This window comes from Larimichthys crocea, chromosome XII (assembly GCF_000972845.2).
Source record: "Larimichthys crocea isolate SSNF chromosome XII, L_crocea_2.0, whole genome shotgun sequence".
NCBI classification, from domain to species: domain Eukaryota; kingdom Metazoa; phylum Chordata; class Actinopteri; family Sciaenidae; genus Larimichthys; species Larimichthys crocea.
The window spans coordinates 959,558-984,398 of NC_040022.1; the positions used below are offsets into that span (position 1 = coordinate 959,558).

Below are 24,841 nucleotides of genomic sequence, written 5' to 3' on the forward strand. Positions count from 1 at the left end.
GTCTTATGCTGTATTATTTATTGACACTTGGACACGGAGAATTAGAGACACTCTCAGAGTTCATCAGAAGTGCCTGAGTCGGTCTCATATTCTGCAGAACTAATGCTGTTGGATAAACTTTAAACCCAAAGATAACACCACAAATACTACACGCCCAGAATTAGTCAAAGAGAATGTTTTTACCCATGCAGGTGTTATTGTCAGCATATTGTAGTCTGGAACATCAACATCAAGCTATCTATTATGTCTAGGAAGGCAGCAACAGGTCTCTTCGACCCTGGACACCACAGTGTTGAGATATGGTGGCACCTAGTCAAACACAAAACAATTAATACTGTCGAGGACCTCAAGGCACACACGTGACCTCGTGTTACCTAAGGATAGACAATTCCATAACAATAACAAACAGTACAAAGCAAAAAAACACACAAATCACATAATGCAAAATACAAAGTTACACCCAATAGCACATAACGAAGAAGATGGTGTGTGTGGTGCCGCAGGCAGATGTTGGTTTGCAGAGGGAGGGATGTACAGGACAACGATGATGACATGTGGGACCTCTCTCAGCAGATGGTATATGGAAATGATTGGATACGGTTCTGTCTGATAGTGGTGGCTTAATTGACATTTTATGACACTATGGTAGATAATGTTTTGAAGGTGATGCAGTGTCTTCATTTCTTTCAGAAAAGCTGCGTTTGTGAGCTCTGAAGTAAAGACACTGTTTGTCCAGACGATAGAGTGAGAAGAGTTAAAGTCGTGTCTGGTTATCGTCTTACTCTTGTGTCTTTGTGTCTCTGCAGGGCCTGGAGGAAGGCATCACCCAGATAACCTGTAAAGGCAGTCAGTCCTCACACAAATTAATCTGGAACTTTCCACTGGAGACAACATTTAAGAGCACAAACCCTTCTGGATGTAAGCGTTACACTCACAAAACGTACCACACAGAGTTGTTTAGTACTCGTTCTTCAGAAATCATATTATACCGAAATGACATGGTGACCAATCAGAAATCTAGAAGTACAAAACCGAGGCTTTGTTTTCATTTTCCAGGGCCTCAGCTCGTGGTGAGTGTGTACGGTCCAGACGTGTTTGGCAACGACGTGGTCCGAGGCTACGGAGCAACCCACATCCCCTTCACTCCCGGACAGTCAGTGATACCTCCGTCTACTTTCTACCAACCGAAGGAGCCAGTTTTAGTCAGACTAGTGCTTGAATTTAAGAGAGCAGCCATTAAAAATTCACATCCCCTGCCTAAAGCATGTCGATACTGCCTGCTCCCCTGACAAAAGCAGAGCTCGACCATAGTGCGGGCAGGATCTGAACCTGTTATTTGTTTTGATTTTTCAGACACACACGAACTATCCCCATGTTTGTTCCTGAGCCCACATGGAAGCTTCAGAAATTCACAAGGTGAGATGTGCGAACACTTTGTGTTTGTGTGTTTACTTTTCTGTCTCAGCAACTCTGCTACTGCGGCTGATGAGCTGTGCCTGCTGGGGGGGAAGCAGCCTATATCTGAGCATCATTAAATATTTACTACTTCTGTGTGTGTGTGAGTCTCACTGAGGTGCAGTCTGAGGCCTGTGTGGTGAGAGTACTCCACATCAGTGTGTATTGTTTGCCAGCTGCTGTCATCCACACACAGTAAGCTGTTAGAGGTTCACAGACTTTGGAATTTAAATAAAACACCTGACGCATATTTAGTTTCCCCTCTTGATTGAAATTGATTTTCCATCTGACGTAGGCAGTGCTTTGTTCATGCGCTCGCTGTGTTTTACATGACGTACATTAACACGCCGCTTCCTGTGACTCAGCAAGAGTCATGGGAGTGATTAGGAAAAGCAGGTGCATACATTTTGTACACAATATATTCTGTATTAGGGCAGCTCAGTTCTCGGAGCTGTAATGACGACTTCTTTTTTTTCCCTCTCTCGTTCAGCTGGCTGTTGGGACGGAGGCCAGAGTACACAGACCCTAAAGTGGTGGCCCAGGGCGAAGGCAGAGAAGGTTTGTTGTGTGTTTGTTTAGATTTCTTAGTTTTGTAACATTGTAAACAGCAACACCAAAGTTTCTCAATACAGAAATATTTCAGTTAAACAATAGGAAGACTCCTTGAGCCAGACGTTTCTAAGTCGGTGACAGAACTGCCCGATCGAAGAGGAACTAAATAAGTATCTATTGTTTGTGTGTCGCAGTGACTCGTGTTCGGTCCCAAGGCTTCGTCACAGTCTCCTTCCACATCATGACTAAAGACATGAAGAAACTGGGTTACGACACAGGACCATCAAGCCCCGCCCACACACAGTCGGTCACATCTGGCTGGTCGACAGAGGAACAGCCGTACAGAATGTAAATAACACAACAGACTGTTTTTAGAGACGATCGGCGGGGTTTGTTTTGTTCCCTTTGCTCTCAAGGACATTTGATCCCCACCACAACAAAAAAAACACACGCCACGTATAAAATGACTTGTTCACTTCCTCAGGTAGTATGGAAATCAATAATACTGCAGTGGCACCGTCACTACAGAGACAGAGCGGAAAGAACGCATGCAAACACTCCTCTGCCCAGGTTTTTTTTTAAGTGTATGGAAATTATGAAATTTTACTAGATGTATTCTTATATAAGCAGTTTCAGACATTTGAATTTTTCAGTTTTACGATATTTTTTACTTTTTTAAATAAACATGGACTTTACCTCTGAGTAACTCGTTCCTGTCTGACTGTGTTCAACACATCGCTGTAAGATTGAATCTAATCTACAAAGTCTTGTTTGTTTTGAACTCACGTTTGATTAAAAGAAGAAAAAAAAGACGGATGCTGGAGTTACAGAGCTGAAGTGATACACATTTTATTTTGAACCAATGCAGCTACAGTTGTCCTCATCCAACAGGGTGCGGCCTGCTGCGTTCGTTTGTTTAGATGCCGTTAAAATACCACGGTGACTTTTCCTACAAAAACCCATTACACAGAATAATAAGGTATACAGAGGAACAGTATGTTACAATAGTACAAATGATAAATTATATTATACAGTTATAATGCCAACAGGTTGAGCACGTATCCAATAAAAAAAAGCAGCCTGCTCCCAGTACTATGAGAAGGGTAAATAGACAGACATGGAAAAGATTAAAAGGAGGCTGTTTATGCATATAAAGACAGACAGTCCGTAAGGTCAGTTAGTCCTCTTGATAAAAGCAGAGTGAATACATAGTAACACGCAGAGGAGCTCGCTACACACAGGCCACATTTTCACTGCACCATAGCCCACGACTGTGAAACTGCTGCCAGGGATCAAGAGAGAGAGAGTTCAAATGCAGTGTGATCCGACTGTTCGGGAGTGCTGACTTTGTTCAACACAAGTTTGTTTGTCTCTCTCTCTCTCTGTCAATGCGTCGATAAAAGAACCTTTTCTCCCCCAATCGCTGGAGTGAAGTTAAAAGGTCAGGCCGCAGTGAAATCAAGGCCAGTGAGAAAGTGACATGTCTCAGCTAGAATATCAGAGTAGCTTTAAACCAAACCAAAAAACAAAAAAACACATTAGCATTAAATCTTCTTATCTTTACTTTTTCCAACTCCAATTTTTGCATATATTTAGTTTAGAGATTAAAAATGTTTGCTGGTCTCTGCAAGTGTCACATCCATTCATTCAGGACCAAATCACCATCATCATCATCATCATCATCACCCTCAGCGTCGTCACCAAAAGTCATACACACGGGTCGGAGCTGCTCCTCCTTTTGCCTGAGAGAAATGAAGGTCTGCGTCTAGTGGGAGTAACGAGGGTCCTGCGGTGTAGCTATCATACCACAGCAGACCAGGAGAGGGCACCAACTCACACCAAAAGGAAAAAAGAAAAGAAAAAGAAAAACACCCCCTCCACAGTAATAACATTGGCAGTGATAAACCGAACTGAAGAGAAGGGATTACAGTGACCTAAAGAGAAGAAGGGTCTGTGCGCGACATCGACCATGCGCTCAGCTCGCTGTCGGTACAATGTGCCGGCGTTCAGCCGACAGTAACACTTTCTTACACAAACTCCTGCACATATAGCTCTGAAATATTTTTTAAAAATTATAACAACGGAGTCTCCGGTATCGTGAGTATCCTCTAACAAAAAAAAAAAAACGTCAGTGAAGTGTGACCCTACTGTTTCAAACTACTCAAAGTATGACATCCTCAGAAATCACAGTCGCTATGACTTTGGTAACAGTTGTGCTTCTAAGAGAAGAGAATTACATCGCCTACCCATAGGGTGAAAAAAAAAAAACTAGAATGAGAGAAAACAGAGAGAGGATGAAGATGATACATGCTAGTACACAGCTCCAGAACTCTGAAAGGCTCGGCTATGGATTTACATCTAACGAGTAAATAACAACAAAAAAATCAACAACTGCTTGTTTACATGAACATGTCTCACCGTCGTTTGCTGCGGGATTTCCCTGTGCTATGAATAGGCCAATCCTGGAATAACCCCTCATGAGTGTGTGTGTGTGTGTGTGTGTGTGTGTCTACCAGGTAATGTTCTTGTACTTAGATTAGCCGCAGTAAATCCACTCGGGGAGGTAAACTCTTCACGGTGCCAAGCGGCTGACGTGCTCTTTAAACTCATAGTTTGCTTTCTTTCACGACCCGTCACCATAGTAACACTTGATATTAGGTTGCTTGCACACACACACACACACACATTCTCTCTTAAGGCTGCAGACGTCTACTTTATCCCCGTTTCGACTTCAGAAACTAACATAAGCGAGTTCTAAGTCACTTCCACTTTACTGAGAAACGCTCATTAAAGTACACTTGGAAGCTAAATGTGTCCACACACACTCTCTCACACACTCACACACACAACCCACCCCTCTTCCCTTTGACCCTTGAAACAAACTAAACAAAAAGAAAAAAAAAGAAAACAGTCCCACAATGCATCACTGCATCCATATGTTCAGATAGCAAAATACTGATGCCATCACAGTTCATGTCTTTTTTCTCCAAACACACACTGGGGGGAGAGACTCAGTGACAAATACATCGACATGTGGCTGTTAGTACACGAGCGTTAACAGTACACCTGCGTGTGAGCGCGCGCACACACACACACACACACACACACACACACACACACACACACACACACACACACACACACACACAAAAACAAAAACAAAAACAGCGTTTATCTTTTCAACCCCTTCACAGCGAGGGGTTCATCTCCTTTCAAGAAGAGTTCATTGTTCTTTATCCCGTGGAGGTCAAAGTTCATGTGGAGGGCCAGGAAACAAACAAAAAAAGAGTTAACAGGAAGTGACCAGACGAGAGTTGTGTACCGAGAGCCGCGGCAGTGTGTGTGTGTGACGTGACGCGGCGGGCCTCCCTCCCTTAGCTAAGGTGTAACGGTGAACCCAACAGTCGCGGAAAGGGAAGAAGAAAAAAAATAATAACAGAGAAAAAAAATTGTGCAAAATCCCTGCTTAGTAACACACACGCACACACACACACACGCACTCACACACACAAGAGTATAAACACATCTGTCCATCTCTCATCCGTACTCCAGTGTGTGTCAGTAAAACCCACTGGAATATACACAGTGTAAAAGTACTGAGATGTGCACTCACACCAGCTGACAGGGCTTATAAAAGATTAGCTCTAGTGAAGAGATAAAGATCCTGGCATTAGTACAGTCAGACTCTCCGGTCACTCCACCACAGAAGAAGAAAAAAAAGGAGCAATCCTAAAAGGAAAAAAGTAAGGGAGAGGAGGCGAGCGTATGAGAGGAGGAGGAGGAGGACAGACTGCCTCTGTGGAAAAAACTGTAAACACCGCTGCTACTCTGTAAGTCTGTAGAAAGATGCAAACTCGTTGTGGTCATCAGCCTCATCGTCAGATCAGTATGGAACACACAGGACTAGGCAGCTTGTAGCACTGAGAGGAGGAGGAAGGAGTGTGTTAAAGGTAGGAGGAGGCCAGGCTGGGACTACGACCTGGCTCGGAGTTGGTTATAAAAAAAAAAAAGGATAAATGGGATAAGACGCCTCCTTGTTCATTTTGAAGCTTCAGGAGCCAAAGTGGAAGAGAGCGAGAGAGTGAGAGAGAGTGAGAGGGGAGAGGGGGAGGTTACTCTGGGGCAAGTCGTCCCCCCTTCTTTCTCACAAAAGGAAGGGGTTGGTGGTTCCGGTGGGCTGTGCGCCGGCCTGGGGTGGCATGCTCATCAGGGGCTGGGGCATGGACATGGAAGCCGGGATCCCCGCACTCATCCCCGCGTTCGCCCCCACGCCTACCCCCATCCCGGGCATCACGCGGCCCATGGGGGCCATGCCTGCCAGGGGGACCATGGTGATGGGCTGAGCGGGCACGGAGGCGAGGGCCATGGGCTCGGCCATGAAGCCTGCGGGCATCGGGCTGACCCGCATCTGGTTGAGGGTGGGAGGCGCTGGCTGGCTCACTTGGAAGGGGTTGGCGTGGGCTGCTGGAGCAGAGCCTGCAGAGGCTGCACGGAGACGATAAAGAAAGAAATGTTACCGAGTACACACACACATATCTACACATGAAGTGACATTCAATGTTTTGTTATATCGCAGATGGGTGTGTGTTCAGGCCTGTGTGTGTGTGTGTCTGCGTCTCATGGCTTACTCACTACACTTCCTGGCTGAGCACTCCGTTATCTAATCAGCATGAATTAATCAGTGTGTGTACCTGCTTAAAAAACATCTCTAAAATATGACAGAACACTTCGTTCCCCCACCTGCTGAAGCCAAGAACGGGTTGACGACTGGCGCCGGCTGAGCTGGTTTGGACACCAGAGAGTCCAGATTGACCAGGGCAGCGTTGGGACCCAGGAAGGACTCCGGGGTCTTTCGAGTTGGGTTTATCGAAGTAGATATGGAGGTGGGGAGAGGGTCGAAGAGGTCCAGGCTGCTGCTGCTGGCGAGACTGGCTTGGGAGGGGATAGAAGATGCTACGCCCCCGTCACCTGGGGAACAAAGAGCGGTTGTAATCACTGATGAAAAGGCTGCTAATGAACAAAAACAAAACTCTGAGACAATATTTCTGATCTAGTCTTGACCTGGAGCATTAGAAGTACTGAATTAAGGTCTAATAGATGTGGGCACCCACATTCACAAAGACATCAGAGGCAGACAGCCTGGCTGTTTTTTTTTGCGGCAGCCGTCCTTCATTAATGGATGAGCACAAACCCAGCACGCCAGCTGCTGCACACACCCACGAGGAAATGTCAAAGATGGAAAATGTCTTTTCAGAACAGAAACCGACACGTAGCGGAGCCAAAAAAAGGTTCCTGATAAGATCAGGCCCGGTGTGTATCGACGCCCCATAAATCCTGCAGATTTCAGCCGGAGCTGATTCAAACGCTAACGTCGTCCTGCGAGGGGCTGAGTTTCCACAACATCGCCGAGCGTCCTCTACACGCCGTGTGGCGATAAGGTCACATAGTTTTTTTTCTTCTTAACTTTGTGCGCCTGTGTTTGTGTTCCTTCTCACCTTGTCCTTGACCATATCACAAGTGTTTGTGTTAAGCAAAAGTCAGACACCAATGTCACCCTCCCACATCCAGACTGCCAAACCACATGAGAAAAATACTTCGGACCTGTGCCAAGCTGTTCACTGGAACCTCCTCCACACACACCGACCTGATGGAAGGTGTGGACGGCTTTAATTAAACCTTTTGGGACATTTGTCGCTGGTTCAGATGCACCAGACAAGATTTGTAAAGTATCACAGCTAGCGGATCTAAAAAGGGTTCCATAAACAGGATGGCTCAGGTCTGATAATGTATTTAGTGATACACATAAAAGCTGCATCAGATTATTCCACATTGATATTGGACCAGATCTGAGCAAACACACTTTTTTCCCCCCATCATTTGATCTGATTACTGCAACGTTTGATTGCATTTGCAATGGAAAAATCATCAACGTGACTCCGGTGGTTAGAACTCTGTCTTTGCTCAAGTCTGGTGATGTTTACATACAAAAGACGAGACGTGTGCGTGTCTGTTCCCCCCCGCAGAAACGTTGCGTGTCTGCAGACGGGGCGTAATTTTAGACACAGAGAAAAACAACAACAACACAGACTCCGGGGTCAATAGAGAGACGAAGACATGGGTGAGTACCAGTGGGGACAGAGGAGGAAGAGCGCAGGCTGTCAAACTCTGAGAAGTCCTCTTTGGACGTACCGTTGGATGCATTGAACAGGTCAAAGCTACCTGAAAGGGGACAACGCAAATACACACACACGCACACAGACAAATAAAAAACACACAGCAGACACACACACACACACGTAGACAGATGGAAACACAAGCATGAATGAGTATGGATATTTCGGTAAAGTAACAAAGACAAATGAACAAAATAAGCACGTGAAGGCATGCAGATGTGCAGAAGCGTTTTGTTATTGTGACACAGCTGTTTGTCTGAGACACTAGGCCTTAAAATAAAGAGTGCACGTGTCCAGAAATACTTGGCAGCTGATGCCTGTGGAAAGAACTACTTTCTCCCTGACGGTCACCTGCATTGGAAGTCTTAGGGCGGGCAGCTGCGGAGCTCCAGGGATCGGAGGCGGGAGCGGCGTTTGATGCCCAGGGGTCGCTGCTCTTCATGGGTGGGACAGAAGAAGCGCCCCATGGGTCGACTGGGGCTGCTGGCTTAGGAGCAGAGCCTGAGGTGAGGGGGGAGAAGAGAGAACGTGTGAAAATGTAAAGCCAATTTGGAAAAGAGGAAAAGGGAGAGAGGACGGGAGATGGAGAGAGGTGGAAAAAGTCCCCCCACCCCCCCGGTATCGCTCGCCTGTCCTCCGTCAACATTTACATATCTAGCTCCCCACAGCCCCACTCCCTCCACACTCATTTCCTTCATGATATCTTCCTCTGACACCGCCCCCCTCCTCTCTGTGCAGTAATGCTGCTGAGCCAGTGGAGCAGCATTCCTATTTAACAAAGAGTCACAGTCTTAGGAGCTGCAGGTGGACAGCAGAGACGAGACACACACACACACACACACACACACACACACACACACACAGAACTGACTCTACACAAATACTTCACTGCATCGAAAGCCAGTGTGTAGTTTTCTAGTGAGTGTGTATACTGTATGTGTGTGTGTACCATAAGGCTGCCAGGGGTCTTCTGATGCAGCAGCTGCCCCGGCCCCTGCGCCCCAGGGGTCAGCACTGGCACCGGGCTCTGGGACGACCATCAGATCCATCAAAGACGACTGTGGCTACAAAGAGAGACGGAGAAAGTGGATTAGAGAGAGCATTAGGGGGACAGGAAAGAGGAAGAATGAAGGGTGCAGACAAAAGAGGAAAAAGAAGAATGGGACGAGTGAAGACAGATGAGGAAACAGATGAGGGGGGACCATCTGCTGGTCAGCCGTTATCCTCTAGAGCGCAAAGGCTGTTCAAACACAGCGACGGCGGTCAGGTCATTATGTGCCCAGATAAAATGCGAGGCGCGGCCACGCAGCCCTACTCCATCGCTTCGGCTCTACGTGTCCTCAGATTCAAGTCGGCCAACTATCCATGCAGAATAATGAACAGTAAACTGGGCAGGCGGCTGCCGGTTAGTGCTTCCATTACTGCTACTGAAGCAGCAGACGGGGTCCGGCAGGAAAAGAGGATGGAGAGAGACGAGGCTGTTTCAGGACAGAATAACTGAGTCACTACAGTGATCGTGCGTTTTACCTCTTTCTTCTTCTTGGGGAGTTTTACCGAGTCTGGGCCTCCTTTCTTACTCTCCTCCAAGGCCATCTGTAGTCTCAGGTCATCTCCTCTGCGTATGCGCTCCTCCTGAAGACACACACACACAGTTAGCATGACGCAGCATTTTTCTTAAGAATCAGGCAGGTTGCTCTTGCGTTTATGGACAGTGTGACTTTTGCAGAATGATGTAACAACAAATCAAAATCATTGTTTGATTTCAGAAATGTCTGCGTGTGGAAACTCGACGTGCTTTTTGAGGTTATGGCGGATAACAGAACAGAATTACTGGCAATAAAAATGATTAACGCGGTTTCAGAAAGGTGAATTTGCAGCACGTCAGAAAAAAAAGATTGACGTGCAGCAAAATAAAAATAAAAGATGATTACGCACCGCTGCCAGTAAAGTCTTGGTTTGAAATTTAATCAGCTGGTTTCAACAGATGTAACGGAAACTGTTTTCACACACGCAGGTAGTGAAGAAGAAATAGTCAACTGTGAGAAAAGGTACTGTGTGTCGTCATAGCATCATCGTATGAGTACGCCTGTGTGTGTGTACCTGCTCTGCAGCCTCTCTGCTCATGGCCAGAGCCAGCTGCAGCTGTAGTTCCTCCTCGCCGCTGGTCTGAGGTCTGGCCTGCTCCAGCTCTGAGCCCGCGTTGGGAGACGTGGCTAACGGACACATTCAGAACGCGTGTTAACGTCACATCGTATAAAAGGATACATAACTACCTCCAAACATCCTTCAAAACCAACCGTTACCCAGGTGGAATAATTACAATCATATGTATAATATCAGTCACATTTGAATTACATTTCAGCGCATGTTTGTGTGAGTGTGTGTGATTACAAGTTTCTTTGTTGAGCCTGTAAGGGACGACAGGACTGTTCAGTTTATTGGATTAGCTCGGGCCATGTGGCAGCACAGAAAACACACACACATTGCAGACACACACACACACACCAGGTTTGGGCTCGGGAGAAAAAAATAAAACAAAGACTCAGAATGTGTTTTTTAAATTCAATCCGAGTCTTTTCGTGGGAACCGTGGCGTGGGAGGTGATGGTAAGACAGTGACATCACCCCATCACCCCTCCCATCACAGTTCTCGATATGATGTCACCGTGTCTGCTTCATTATTCTTCATTATTTCTCAGCAGTCCAGCTCGGTGCAGTGTGTGCATGTGTGAATGTTGTGGGTGTAACAAAAGTGTGTGTTTTCTGTGAAATTATTCATGTATCCATTAGTATTAGCCTGCGGGGGAAAAAAAGTGATATTTTGGTGGCCAAACTTGGACAACTGCTTTCAGACTTTCAAACTTAAATGATAAAAATGGTTCCTCTCTTTCCACCTCCCTCAGTCATAACATGCTCTGCTTCTGATGTGGACACTCCCACACACACACACACACACACCTCACCTTACTCATCACACCATGATGATCTCCCGTATAATGTTCTGAACGCAAAAGACAAAAGAACAACACTGACACAAATATGCATGGAGGAAACGCTGACGTTTTGTTTCACTCTGAGGTCACACACTCCGCTGCCCTGTCGTGACGTCTGCAGGAAGTAGACGTCACGACAGTCAGCAGCTTTTCTATAAACAATAAAGAGTAAATGTGTCGAGTGTTTCCATGATGAGGAAATGTTTTTGTTTTTTTGTCTCGTCATTCTTGAGCCGTTATAGATATGCACGTATGACAACAACGCAGTAAGCCCGTTACATGCATTACGACTTAACGTCTGCATGACTAATAATGACAGCATACTTTTTCTCAGAAATTAATTCGCTGCCTCCGTCACGTGCAGCCTCAGATCCGATTCCTCTCCTCCCTTCTCTCAGCTCATTTCCTGCCTCGCTCGCTCCTTGTCAAAACCCCACGTCTCCCTGACTCCGTCTCCAGGCTGTGTGTCTCCCCGTGGGGAAAGTGACCAGAAGTACCGAGGGTAAAGGTGTGTTTGGTTAGCTGGAGGGACTTTGTATCTGCTACATTTCTGCCCCTTAAATAGACAGTGAAAACAGAGGCACTGTAGATATCTTTGACATTTTCCTTGAGCTCCCAAATCAACTGCAAACAACAAGAAGGCTTAAACGACAGTTTGTCTACCGCTGAGCCTGAAGAGAGACTAAACTGACGACATAATAAACACACACTTGATAGTAGCGACTCAGGAAGACAAATAAACAAAACCAACTGAAACCCACTGCTGTGGGAATGGACCATATATGGATCATGGCGGTTTCTTGACATTCCTCACAGACACAGCTCTGCCCGCCGGCAGAGAAATGCTTTTAATCTTCCGTTTTGTCACTACCGTTTGTGTTGACAAAGTGAAGACTCTGAGTGCAGCATGCAACTGAAGCTGCAAACGGAGAGTTTGGAAGAAAGTGAAATGGGCTGATGACCACCCGTGTCACGTGTAGTGGATTTATGTGGCGATAATGGCACACAGGGTTTTTTATCCCGGCGTGTCAACCACTAACTATCCCCACACTTGCAGACACTCTGTCTCTTGTCTCTCTAGATAAAAGAGTTCACCTCATGAGTGAGGCAGCTCCTTTCAGGCACTTTCTAGATTCCCAAAACATTATTTCATCATAACAGTTATTGTGAAACCGTGTACAGCTTGAGTCTCGCAGCTCTGGTCAGGCAGCCAAAGAGGATGATAAACTAAATAAATCTCCTGTATTTATACTTTTTACAAGCCCTGCAGCCTTGACTGAGATTAACACACACACACACACACACACACACACACACACACACACAGAGCACTCTTGATGCAGAGTTAGCAAACTCCATTCATCGTTCTACATTTGCATTTCATGCAGCGTGTACACTGGATACGACTAACTAACCTCACGCTGAGCTTTAGAAGCACTGAACTAATTAAACTGAAGTGAAAAGGCATCAATGAAGAGCATCTACGATTGGTTGGATGACCTCGGGGGAAACTACACACAGGCGTATGATGAAGAACACATCTTAAAAAGTTTAACGGGGGTTGGCTGACATGCTGGGTCACACTCGCATGGCCGCTCATTCACGCCCCGTGTGGACAACAATACTCGGAAAGTTTGACTGGAATCCCAAAAATCCCGCCCGGCAACGCCCACAGCGGCAACCCGACCTCACTCCTATTGGTCGGGCTCTCCTTCAGTTTTCTCAACTGATGACTCAGCTGCTGGAGCTGGAGCTTCCGCCTCTGACACACACACACACACACACTCAAACATAACGTACGTACAGGAATGTGGGCCACAAAGTAAAAAGATAAACGCAGCATGCTCTAAGATCCACACAGGCTGCAACCGCATACAAGGCAACACACAGCCACACACACACACAGCCACACACACACACACACACACACAGCCATCCTGCTGTGTACAAAGGACTGGGGGCACAGAGGATGAAAGGAAAAGAGGCCAAGGTTCATTCTTTCAATGCAACTTCTCCATTCTTTCCTCTCTATCCCTCTCTGCGTTACCCCATTTCCTGACTGGGATTCCTGTTTCTTCTCTACTCTCTCGCTCTTTCACTCCGTTAAAACACTTTAATGCCACCTCATTCTCTGTTAGGATGAGACAGAAAATCAAGAGTAACAATGACCTATCACCATTTATCACATATCGTATGCAGCCATTATTTTTTTTGATAGTGTGAACATTTCGCGTGGTCATGTTTGTGCAAGTGGTCCGAGAGCCAGAGAGTCTATTTTAACTGGCGCGGCTATTCCAGCCTTTACGGCACTGGTTTAGCGGGAAACCTACAGACCAACTGCATACGCCGTAAATCATATCATGTGATGCTACACAAACAAACCAAGCATTCCGAAAAGCACTGTGTCCAGTCAGTGAGCAAGATATACACACAGGGGAGACGAGGGACAACGCAAGACAGAGAAAAGTATTTTCACATCAAGCTCGAAAAATAGAATCAAGAATGAGTCCATATGATCAGTGAGTCAATATGGCACTAATTCACTGCCTGACAATGTGCTAATACTGTTAAAGTCCATGGAAAGTAAGAATAAATGTGTTCTGTCAAATTTGAATAATTAAAAATACTGACAAGTTTATAAAATTAGGCGTCAAAATGAATTTGCTGAAGCCACGCCCACTCGTGGGAGCAGTCAAGCTGTGATTTTGAAGCGACTGAAACGTGTCCGATGAGTTCAGAAAATGACATGACTAACTTTGAAACACTCTGAGATAAATTCACCTCTATCTCTCTGCTAGGGGTGCAGGGGTATGCTCAGGGTGGCCTCAGTGTGTCATCGAGCCACCCTTTAGGACCGCCCACAAAATCCTGGACTGAAAACTGGTGAAAAACCTCTGACTCCACATTCCAATAATATATGATTCACATGTTTTCAGCAACTATCTTCAACACATTTAATGTATTTTGAAATAAATCTTAGAATTGCCTTCACACTGACTTTACACAGACATACAGGCGATACATCAAGGCTATTTTGATATGACACTGTTCATCTATTCACCAATCAATACCATGCAGTAGTAATATAAGGCTGCAGAAAAAAAAGACTTGATTAAGACGGTTATCTTTTTTTCCCCTTCCATCATTCATCTCTCAGTGCTATCTTCATCTATCCATAGCTCTCCATGTTCCGCTGTCCGTCACTGAGTGTTTTCTATATCTCTCACTCAATGCATCTCTGGAGGAGTGAGTATCACTGAAAAGAGGAGCAGATTCCTCTGTCTGGATGACAGAAGCTTGGGGGGGGTAGACGCTACTTCCTCTGCAATGTGTGTGTGTGTGTGTGTGTATGTGTGTGTGTGTGAGGAATGCAGTCCTACTGTGGGACTGCGAGCCAGAGACAGAACAGGGGGAGGGGCGGGTTTCAGGGATGTAGGCCAAAGTTACACCAACTGGGACAGAATACAGTATAATGGAAATTTCTGTGTTGCACGTGTATTGCGTGTGTTGCTTATGTAAAACGCAGAGCTAATACTCACAGCCGTGGTAAGAGGCAGGTGAGCCCTCTGACCTGCCATACTCTTCGCTGTAGGAAGTCGAGAGGTTGGGCTGAGATGAGCCTCTGCCAAAACCCATCTGACTGCTCCCTGTGGACACCTGAGCCATACGCTCTTTGGTCTTCAAAGCTTGAGACCTAGTAGGACAAAAAAACAAACAAACATAATAGCATATGGTCAATCATGCTGACTCAAGTCCAGATCCTTGTAATCTTTACTGCGGCGTCCAAAGGCATGAGGTACAAAAGGACAATTGGTCTTTGGAGCCCTGGAACAAAAGAAATAATGAGATGAAATCTATTACTAAACCCGCCCTGAGAATCGGGGGGTTTCAAATGGTTCCAATTAGAAAATGCCACAGCAAAAATCCATTAATTAGAATTAAAAATCCTGCCAAGCAAACGATGAACACCCCTAACCCCTCGGGCCAATTAGTCTAACGCTGGAAAAGATTCAATGCCCTTATTTAGCCAAAATCCGACATTCATCTAAGATAGCGTGTTAGAAAAAAAGAAACAGAAACAGACAAAAAAGAAACTAATGACACAAGAGAAGGAGGCCGTCAGCTAAACTCAGAGTGGTCAGAGACAACCATGTACTCTTTGAGTACAATAACTCTGCTTGTACTTCTTAGCAGTATAAAAGATAAGAAGTAGCAGCGTTGATGCGTTTAAAACTGAATTTTAAAGAGTTAAATATGAGAAAGGAATGGGAACGTTCAACAGGTCAAGATGCAGACCTTTGTACTTTCACCCACATAGAACTGGGAAAGTACTCAGTACTCCCTGGGACCCACTCAAATGACCACCTGTGAGTAGTAGCAGTAGACTTCCTGTGGACCGATCTTTGTTTAGAACCAACAGGTGTGGAAACAATGAGGAGAGTCCTTAAGTCCCCCTGCTCCTAGTGAGATAACCAGAGTGTGACACGGTGAGGGAAAATCCCACCTCTCGTGTTGAGACTGTTTATTGAATTAGTTCACGGTGAATGTCAATGACCGTCAGCCAGATAATTATTAAAATACTGCCACCGTCTCAACTAGTGTACGGTTTGTAGAGACCTCAGATAAAGCTTCACGATCAGCTGTAATAAAACTGAAAGAAAAGCAGTGAGTACAAACAAAGGGTGAATAAGTCCTGATGCAGTTTGAACCACTGGCTCCTCATTTGATGATTCTGATCACTGGCTTTTAGCCGGCCCTTTTAGAGGACAAGGACAAAGTCACAGTTGCAGAGACTATTCTATCACTGTCACTTCCCACGCCCCACAAAACCATGACCTGGTAAACTTGTTAGATTAGAGACTGTGTTAGATTCAAGGACAAAATTGTTAATCACAAAATGTACTTTGACTCCTGTGTAAAGCTCTTACCTCTCTCCTTTGAGGCGGTCCTCGTCTTTCAGTAGGACCACCAGCTGTTTGCTCTTCTCCCTGACGTTGATGCCCTGGTCTTTGCCGTCTCTGTCGATGTACTGGAAGTCCTTCAGGGTCTGGATGGCGAAGATGTTCTCTTTGCACTGCAGGGCCACTCGCTCCGAGCCCGTCTTGATCAGGTAGTCGAGCAGGGTGAGCGCCTTGTAGACGTGGCGCCAGTTCTTGCCGTGGTCGTTGAGCCGCTTCCAGATCATGCTCATGATCTCGCTGAAGGCCACCACGTTGTAGGTGAGGTCGGCGATCTCCGACATGAGGGAAGACGACGGGCCCCAGGGGTCGTTGGAGGTGGCCTCTCTGACTTTTTTCTCGGCGTCAGAGTAGTTGTTCACCATGTTCTTCATCTGCCGGCGGATGGTCGAGCTTGGCATGGTGGCGGCGGAGACAGGACAGACGGGAAGAAAATACAATGTACACTCTCACGCTGGAGAGCAGCAAGGACGCCGATAACGTTTGTTTAAGAGAGCACACACACACCGTGGGTGTAAATGTGTGTGTTTTATGTCCGTGCGCCTGTGTCCTCTCTCAAGGCACGGCGGTGGCGTGTGTGTTTGTGAATCTTCTTGGTGTACAGCGGTGCGCGTGTGTGTACCTGTGTGTGTGTAAGTGTGTTTGTTTATGAGGCTTCTCCAGGCCTGTTAAAACCATCTCCACACACACAGTGCTGGCTGCACACATGACCACGCCATCACCTAGGACAGACGGGGAAAAAGAAGAAAGGAAATTCAGCAAAGAAACACGCTACATTCAACCAAACCACAACATGTACATGTTAGAATTAGTTTCTAAACTTACGACAGCTTCGTATTTATTCTATGACAGCTAAACTCGTGTAACATTGTCATCTTCGAGCACAGAATATTTCACCCAACCTACCTTCCTTTAGAGAAACGCTAAAAAACAACCGAAGCTATGAAACATCTGGTCTTATCGGATCTTGAATTCTTCCAACGTGTCGCTGCTATTCCGATTTCAACACCTAAACAATAAGAACGTGAAGTTAATTTATATTTACAGGGGCAGCTGCGGTGCCTTCCTTTCTGAAACTCGACAAAACAATACGTTTCATACTTTGACGCTTACATAAGCAGTTTCCACGCGCTGGCAGAGAGCCTGCCTCCGTATGAGCTCATATGAGACCAGGGTGTTGTGACCAACAATTGTTTTGTTTTTTTCCACGTTTGTAATGTCACTCGAGTTTTACAGTAATCTGACTCAATTTGTGAATTACAAGGGAGGGTGCTAGAAAAAGCAATCATTTCGATCGTTTCAGGGCAGTCGGCGGCTCGTTGGGTGGGCTCGGGAGGACGGGAGAGAGCGGGCGGTACGAAACGTTCGAGAGAAAAACACACGCGACATGAACATGAGGAATAATTGATTACCGATTACCGTTAGGTGTGTCGCTGTGAGAGAAGCCAAACCGATGACTGAGTAAGAATGTGTTTCCACCCTTTGGTGGGCGGCAGGGGAGATAAAGCATTTCCAGTCTGATTATGACTCGAGGAGTGACTTATCCTCTTGTCCTGTTTCTAACAGATCAGCAGCCTGGCTACTAATCACTTCCTGACTGACACACGTGGAAACTGTGTGTGTGGAGTCACAGCTGTAAGACCTACGGGTTTCGTGTGCATGAAAAAAAGTAAAGAGCTTGTTTATTAGCATCTTATTTTCTGTTTACTAAGAAATGTCCTCGGGCGCGACGCGCAGCTTAGAAAGAAAAATCTATTTTACTGAAACACGATATTTGAATAGTTTGAGCTCAGATGCAAGCAGCGGTATTTAGTGTCCAGAGAAGACTTCCCGTGCTGCTGTCACGCACACACATTGGCGTGAAACAGATGATCTAATTGTAAAATCGGCGTTCCTGGTAATAAATAGGAGCTCAGGTTTGTGCTGGGATCTTTTTCGTGTGCAGTGTTCCTCTGACTACCGTCGAGGGAGACCCGTGATGACTTCTCCTTCTCCGGTAATGTGATCCCTGCCCTGAGCGTGCTTTGACACGCTCTACAAGCGAGCGCTTTCACTCTGTATTAAAAAGTGATTAGCCGTCCATGCAGACTTTTTTTGAAAACATTGCTTTTCCAACAAGTAGCATGCGGCCGTGTACATTTACGCATGTGTGTGTGTGTGCGCTTATTTCAGGGACCTTCCTGCCTAGTGATGCCACGGAAAGACAGCTGGGGGGGAACGAAACGAGGAAACGAGGAAAGGAGTGTGAGTGTAGGAGGTGGTGAGAGGGTGGGGGTGTGTGTGGGGGGGTTAAGAAAACAACTTGGCACATCCCGTAAATTCACTTAACGCCAGTGAAACGGGATTCCTGTGGGGCATGCACCCCCCTCCCCTCCCCGAGCGTTCCCTTCTCGCCCTGCATCCGCATGAATACAGCTCAGACCTAATGACACATCTGCTGTTATAATCACCTATTCACCCGTAGCAGACAGGAGGAAGAGAGGGGAGCTCTGTCTTGTCCTCCGCCACCCCGCCCCACCCCGGAACAACCCCCACCGCGAGACAACGCCGGCCCTGCCTTCCTCCAGCCCTTCTGTGCTTAGATCACTCGGGGCCCAGAAGAGACAGCACACAGGACTTGTGTGCAGAAATACATATTCATGTCTGAATGACAGTCAACCAGCCAGGATTGCTAGAATAGGAGGATAACCATAAAAAAACTATGTGGTGCAGGGACTACTTTCTTCCTCCTATCTCCGCATGTCTGTATCCGACTGACACACAGGGAAGACGGGTGAAATCTGAAATCCCTCAACCTATATTTTATGTTTTTGTTCTAATAGCGCTGCATTAACTCTGACATTTGACCTTCTTCGCTGCCAAATTCATGCACAAATCCCCGACTGTTAATGCCTCGAGGTGGGCAGAACCGTAGCATCAGCAGAAAACTGACCCCCACCAACAGGCCGCAACGTGTACGTATCTATTGTCACCACAAGTTGGGCCGTCTCCAAAGTCTGGGTAGGAGAAGAGAAATGACAACAGGGGACGACAATGTGGTGCGCAGCATGCAAATACAGAGAATTCGAGCGAAGCCCTGCGTACGGTGGAATCCCGCTTTAACCAAATACGATCCCGGCGAGTTAACGGGCTACTTCATTATCAGATGTGTGGCTCGTGTGGAGAGAGGTTTCCAGGCTGGTCAAGAAGTGACGGTTGACGTTTAAATCTTCAGAGTGTTTTTATTTGCAGTGCAGATTGTTTCCAGCGTTTCATGAACGCGTGGCCGTGCTGATGCTTATGAACAGGTGAAATCCCCCTCGCTGAAATGAAACAAATACTTGACAGCAGCTTCTGCGCTGGAAGAAGTTGTCAAGACTCGATCTGCGGGATTGTTATTGGAGCTTATCGCCACATTTTTCATTAATTGCCTCGGCGATACAAAGCTTGTTCACTTCTCAGTCGCGTTTGTTTGCTGCCAGCTATCTAAACTGCCCTATCGCGCTTGATTAAAACACCAGAACCGCACTGCATGGTGAATGAATGACCCAACAAGTAAACTCTGGAGCGCTCAAACAGTGGTTTCATTCAAAAACTGTACAAATAATCCTATCAGAGGCTGTAATGGAGACGCGGAAAGGAACGACATTACAGTAAACGTCCACCGAGGAGAGACGGGAGCGCTGGGAACGGGCCCGCAAACAAGCCAAAGCTATCGTGAGCGTGATCACCGGTGTCTGGGTGCGTCTTCACAAAACCTGAGTAAACTGTGATTAGCATGATTGAGACGCGGTACGCTGAGAACAGGTCTGCCTTGCCAGGCCCACACAGCAAGAGTAAAAGCTGATCTGCAGATAGAAGAAGGCTTGCACAATCTCCGTGCGAGAGGGTGTGTGTGTGTGTTAGGAAAGAGAGGAGGGAGGAGGACGGCGGGGGGTGTGCAACAATGTGACAACAAGTTATCCAGCCGGTTCCTTCCCCGATCCGTTCACCTCTTTTCAGTTCACAGTAATTAATCCTTGACTACTCAGCTGCTGGAGGATTAAGTTCCCGCAAAAAAAATCGCATTGAATCTAACCCGAAGAAAAATCAAACACGTGTTGCAAAAGCCTTAAAGTGACTGGGGAGTGTATGATGTGGGACGTGTGAGGTATGATGAGCATGAAGACAGGAAGAGGCCACCTTCTGATCGTCACGTCACCCCGCCTTTTGTCCTCCCTGGGCCCGGCTGAGAGACAAAGCCAAGTCAGGGAAGGGTGGAGGAGGAGGAGGAGGAGGACGGTGATGATGCATCTGTCACCCACTGTGACTGACTGATCATGGTGACAATAGACAAAGCCCTGCCCCTCTGCTCACTCAGGCCACGTTTATGTGGACTCAGATTTTTTTTTTAAAATATATATAAACCAAACAAACAGTGTTCATGTGAGATTTTTTAAAGCTGCAGCAGGTTTAGCCGACTGGGAGACAGCGCCCACACACACCAAACAAATCTCAATAAATGTGTGGACTACAGCAGCTCCACTGAATATCCACAACAGCAGCCTTATTAGACATCTCTATACAATCATATCACACCAATAGAGAGGATTAAAACATAAAAAATTAAGCCTCTCTTTTAAAAAACAAACAAACAAAAATAATAAATCACAGCGTCTCTTTTAACTGATATGATAGCACGCGAGCTAAAGTAGCTTCGGCTAACGGTCAGTTTTGGGAATATTTAAGTTTTTAAAAATAAAAATAAAAAAAACCTGTTTGAGTTTAAGGGATGATTTAAGTGGATGTTAACAGAGGTTTAAGTTTGTTTTTGCGCAACAGCCGTTTGCCGCTAACCGTTAGCAACTCCGGCGCAAAACTTAGCGACAAGTAGTTGCCGTTGGGCTAGCAAAATAAGCTAAGTTGCTTACGTTGATTTCAGTTGGTCGCCCGTTTGAAAACTGTGTTAACTCCAGTTTGGTTTATTTTACCAACTCACTTTATATATTTTTTTACTTCTTAACTGGCTTTATCGTTTTGCATTTGGACACCTCTAACCGCTGACTAACGTTTAATTCAGGAGAAACACTCGAGCCAAACTTAGCTTTGGAAAAAAAAAAAAAAAGAAAAAAGTTGGATCAAAGCTAGCCCGAGCTAGCCAGCGGCAGATTTCAGATGTAACCGCTCACATTAAAAACACAACCCGGAGATTATTTAACGTGTGTTACATCTCCAGTACTAACATTACAACCTAACGATGTGTATCAATCATCGTATCCCGCTTCAGAGCGTCTTTTCTGGGCTAAGGTAGCCGAACTAGCACGCTACGCTAGTTAGCTTGGTGGAGACATCCCCGAAGAGAAAAAACAAAACAACTCCTCCACCGTCTTTCAAAGCTGACGGTAACTTACCATATCTGCAGGGCTACGTCAGCTCCTTCAGCTTTTTTAAAAATCCAGGGATATAAACCCTCAAACAACTTCAAACCGATTCCCAAAAAGGAGAGAGGGGCGGTGGGTGGAAATCAAGATGTAGCACTTATCTCGGTGTTCAGGAGGAGGGTTTGCTTGTTGCGCCTCCGCCGAGCTATGTGTTGCTAATGCTAAAGCCGAAGCTAAACCCAGGCTACACGTATCTCCTCCTCCTCCTCCTCCACTCCTCCACCTCCTCCTCCTCCTCCAGAACATGGCGGGCAGGAGTGGAGGAGGAGGTGGAGAGAGCTGGAGAAGGGTGTGACCAAGGCGGCTTGACTGTGCCAGGGTCACACACACAGAGAGAGAGAGAGAGGAGCTTTAAAACTACAGTCATGTCACAACCTCTAAGTCACAAATACAAAAACATCATGACACAATCCGTGTGTTTCATCCCAGGAATTACTTAGATTAGATTAGATTAGATTAGATTAGATTAGATACTTTATTCGTCAAACCACGGGGAAATGTACTTGTTGTACAGCAGCAGAGGAAAGTGTAGCACACACTACAGAATTAGAAAAAAGTAGAAAAGGCAAAAAAAAGAAACACAATAAATAAAAAATCAGACAAGTACTGAGGAAAAAAGGGGCATAGATAGATAGATAGATAGATAGATAGATAGATAGATAGATAGATAGATAGACTTTATTTGTTATACCAAGCTGGGAAATTACAGTGCAGCTGCAGCATTACACACAGTGACAATAGACAACAACTTAAGAATAAAAAAAAGAACAGACTATACATAATAAAATATCAAAATAGCCATAGTAAATAAAATATATTGTACAAAAGTATATGTGCAAAGTAAGAAAGCATGATATATAAAAAGAGTATTGTAATGTAAAGTGACCATAGTGTAAGAAATATTGCAAAGAAAGTGACAAATAATAAATATTATTGCAAGAGTAGTGACCATGATATAAATAATATTACAAAAAGTAAGTGACCATGATATAAATAATAACTGCTAAGGTATAAATGAAATAAAATAGAAAACAAACTGAGACATGAACAGGAGACTACAACATGATCAGGTGGTGCAGGTGTTGTAAAGTCTGACAGCAGCAGGAACCTCTCCTCCTTCTTACACCGTGGGTGTAGCAGTCTGCTGCTGAAAAAGCTGCTCAGGGAGCCCACAGTGTCATGTAGGGAGGGAGAGGCGTTGTCCTCTCACCCACTTCCTCTATGGAGTCCAGAGGACAGTCTTAGGTCAGAGCTCGCTCTTCTAATAAGTCATGCAAGACAAGACACGCAACAGAGTGTGCCCGGGAGAGAACAACCATGAAATACATCAGTGTTAGTGTGCAGGATTGTACAATGACAAAGATAATTTTCTTTTGTTTTTAGCAGTTTAGTGACTGAACAGACCTCTCGGATAAATCAGGTTCTTCTCAGGGCTTCTTTCAGAAAGCTGAATGTTAAAATGGCTGGGCTTATTACACAAGCAAGTGCATGTCATGATTTGTCAATACAAAGGATAGCTTGGTGTGTGTGTGTGTGTGTGTGTGTGCTACAGGTGTGTCAGTACAAGCCACGATCATTGCAGGACAGCATTCCATCACTAAGAGGTTTTTCCACTTCTGCAACCGTCTCATCAGGCCTTTGAACAGAAGGAGCAGCCCTCGCTCAGTTCACACTCACATGCATAACGCTATACGCTGTCATTTATTCAAATGAAGCTCTATGAATAGACACCAAAGGTTCCCTGAAAAAAGTGTACAAGTGAGCTATGAATAGACATCGACATGTGTAGATGGAGAGCGTGGCGCTTAAAAATAGACGTAGGGGATGAAAAAGTCACAGACAAAACAGCTGCCAACACCTGATCCAGAAGGCACATACCTCACTTTTAATATGCTGTATGTCTTACATAACTTTGGTGCTTCGCTCCTTTCTGTTCAGAGGACACGGTAAGCCAAAGCCAGGCTGATTTAGGTGTGTTTACTCGTCTCAGTGTGAGAGAAAGAGAAAGAAAAAAGATTGAAGACCTGGACGTCCTGGTGTGAACAAAACCTTTCCATTATCAACCACAGTGGTTTTATTGGTTGGAACAGAATAGAGCTGACATTTAGAAGCCAAGATGCAAGAAGAAGAAGAAAAAAAAAGCACATTATATCACACTCTGGGTCTCAGCATGAAGTTGATGAGAATCTGACACTTACTTCCAGTAAAGAGACGCTGAGGTTTGTGGTTACTGATCAGAAACTCAAAACCTTTTTTTTTTTTACCACAAACTGATTTTATCGCAATATTTAATTGTTTTTCAAGCGGTTTTAAAAACTGATTTCAACCCATTTATGGAAACCAAACTTATTAACGAATTTTTTTTCTCACACTAGACGTTAAAACTGCCGGAACGCACTGGAACAGTCGATATTTAGCTCAGATATGATCCTCTTCAGAAGAGGATTATGTCCCAAAGCTGATTTGTTGAACAACACTAGAGGTGACAGAGGGAAGGCTTATGTCTTTGTGCTATTACATATACAGTATAAATATATATATTCCTCTACAATATGCTAGAAAATGCTAAATGAAAGCAGCTGCTTTGCTGAAACAGGTGTGATGAATACTTGCAGCACGTGATGGAAGTTAACCTTGAGTGTGAAGTTCAAGGGTGTGTCAGATCTTTGACTTAAGAACTTATTTAGCAAACAATACATAAAGTCCTGTTTGGAATGTTCACCTTGACTTATAAGACCGTTTACCGACACCTGATATCACCTGGTGCTTTCTTATCGTGTCAGAGTGTTATCGTATTCTCCTCTGTGAGTTCAAGCTTGTCCAAACCTGGACTCTGCTACTCCCTGGAGGGCAAGATATTGTCAGTGAACGTGTTAAAGGTGAGGTACTGTGTGTGTGGGTGTCTCCTGTAAAGAGCAGATCATTCCACTGCAGGTCCAAATTCAGCCAATAGAGGTCAGGAGTGTCTTACTTTTTTTAATTCTAAGACTTGAAGCTTTTATTACAATGTGAAGATGACTTTAACTGATCCCCTGCAGCCATGTCTGCTTTTTAATATGTGATTAGCACTGATGACCCTTCATTTAAAAAGTCATTAAAGCTGATTAAAATTAAACACTACAGCCTGCCTGTGTTCATATTATTACCCTCTATACACAACACTCACACACTGTTAGAGACTCGCTGGGGTCTTAGCTTTCCCTGCTGCAGCCTGAGGTGTAATACAGCAACTGAGGTTATTCCTGGTTATTGCATATAATCAATAGGACCAGTAGCGTTAAATATACATATTAGACATGTTATCTTTATTAC

The 24,841-nt window shown here is 45.3% G+C and overlaps 2 protein-coding genes across 4 annotated transcripts in view; one reads left to right on the plus strand and one right to left on the minus strand.

Moving 5' to 3' along the window:
- b9d1 (B9 protein domain 1) overlaps positions 1–2,455 on the plus strand; it is a 3,946-nt gene extending 1,491 nt beyond the window's left edge. The window contains exons 3-7 of the mRNA XM_019262863.2: positions 807–918; positions 1,057–1,153; positions 1,354–1,416; positions 1,946–2,013; positions 2,202–2,455. Of these exons, the coding sequence (XP_019118408.1) occupies positions 807–918; positions 1,057–1,153; positions 1,354–1,416; positions 1,946–2,013; positions 2,202–2,359 (498 nt within the window). The 3' untranslated portion in view covers positions 2,360–2,455. The remainder of the gene's footprint in view (positions 1–806; positions 919–1,056; positions 1,154–1,353; positions 1,417–1,945; positions 2,014–2,201) is intronic.
- A 376-nt stretch (positions 2,456–2,831) lies between these two features.
- On the minus strand, positions 2,832–21,912 carry epn2 (epsin 2). 3 transcript variants are annotated; one of them, XM_019262860.2, is made up of 10 exons: positions 21,500–21,912; positions 16,101–16,852; positions 14,712–14,866; positions 10,281–10,393; positions 9,708–9,812; positions 9,130–9,244; positions 8,532–8,681; positions 8,134–8,226; positions 6,748–6,975; positions 2,832–6,492 (listed from the first exon to the last, which is right to left on the minus strand). In XM_019262860.2, the coding sequence occupies exons 2-10, from the start codon at positions 16,529–16,531 to the stop codon at positions 6,152–6,154; spliced, it is 1,731 nt and encodes a 576-aa protein (XP_019118405.1). In that variant the 5' UTR covers positions 16,532–16,852; positions 21,500–21,912; the 3' UTR covers positions 2,832–6,151. The 3 variants fall into 3 exon arrangements, with proteins under 3 accessions (XP_019118405.1, XP_019118406.1, XP_019118407.1); XM_019262861.2 differs by having other exon boundaries at positions 8,197–8,226; positions 21,500–21,911; XM_019262862.2 differs by lacking the exon at positions 8,134–8,226 and having other exon boundaries at positions 21,500–21,911.
- Between the last annotated feature and the right edge of the window lie 2,929 nt (positions 21,913–24,841).

What these genes read in the sequence shown, in the direction of transcription:
- epn2 (XM_019262860.2), bottom strand. Translation starts at nt 16,531, where the DNA reads ATGCCAAGCTCGACCATCCGCCGGCAGATGAAGAACATGGTGAACAAC. An exon ending in GACCGCCTCAAAGGAGAGAG is followed by an intron (nt 14,867 to 16,100) that starts GTAAGAGCTTTA and finishes TTGTCCTACTAG; the next exon opens with GTCTCAAGCTTTGAAGACCA. An exon ending in CCCTAAGACTTCCAATGCAG is followed by an intron (nt 8,227 to 8,531) that starts GTGACCGTCAGG and finishes GTCCCCTTTCAG; the next exon opens with GTAGCTTTGACCTGTTCAAT.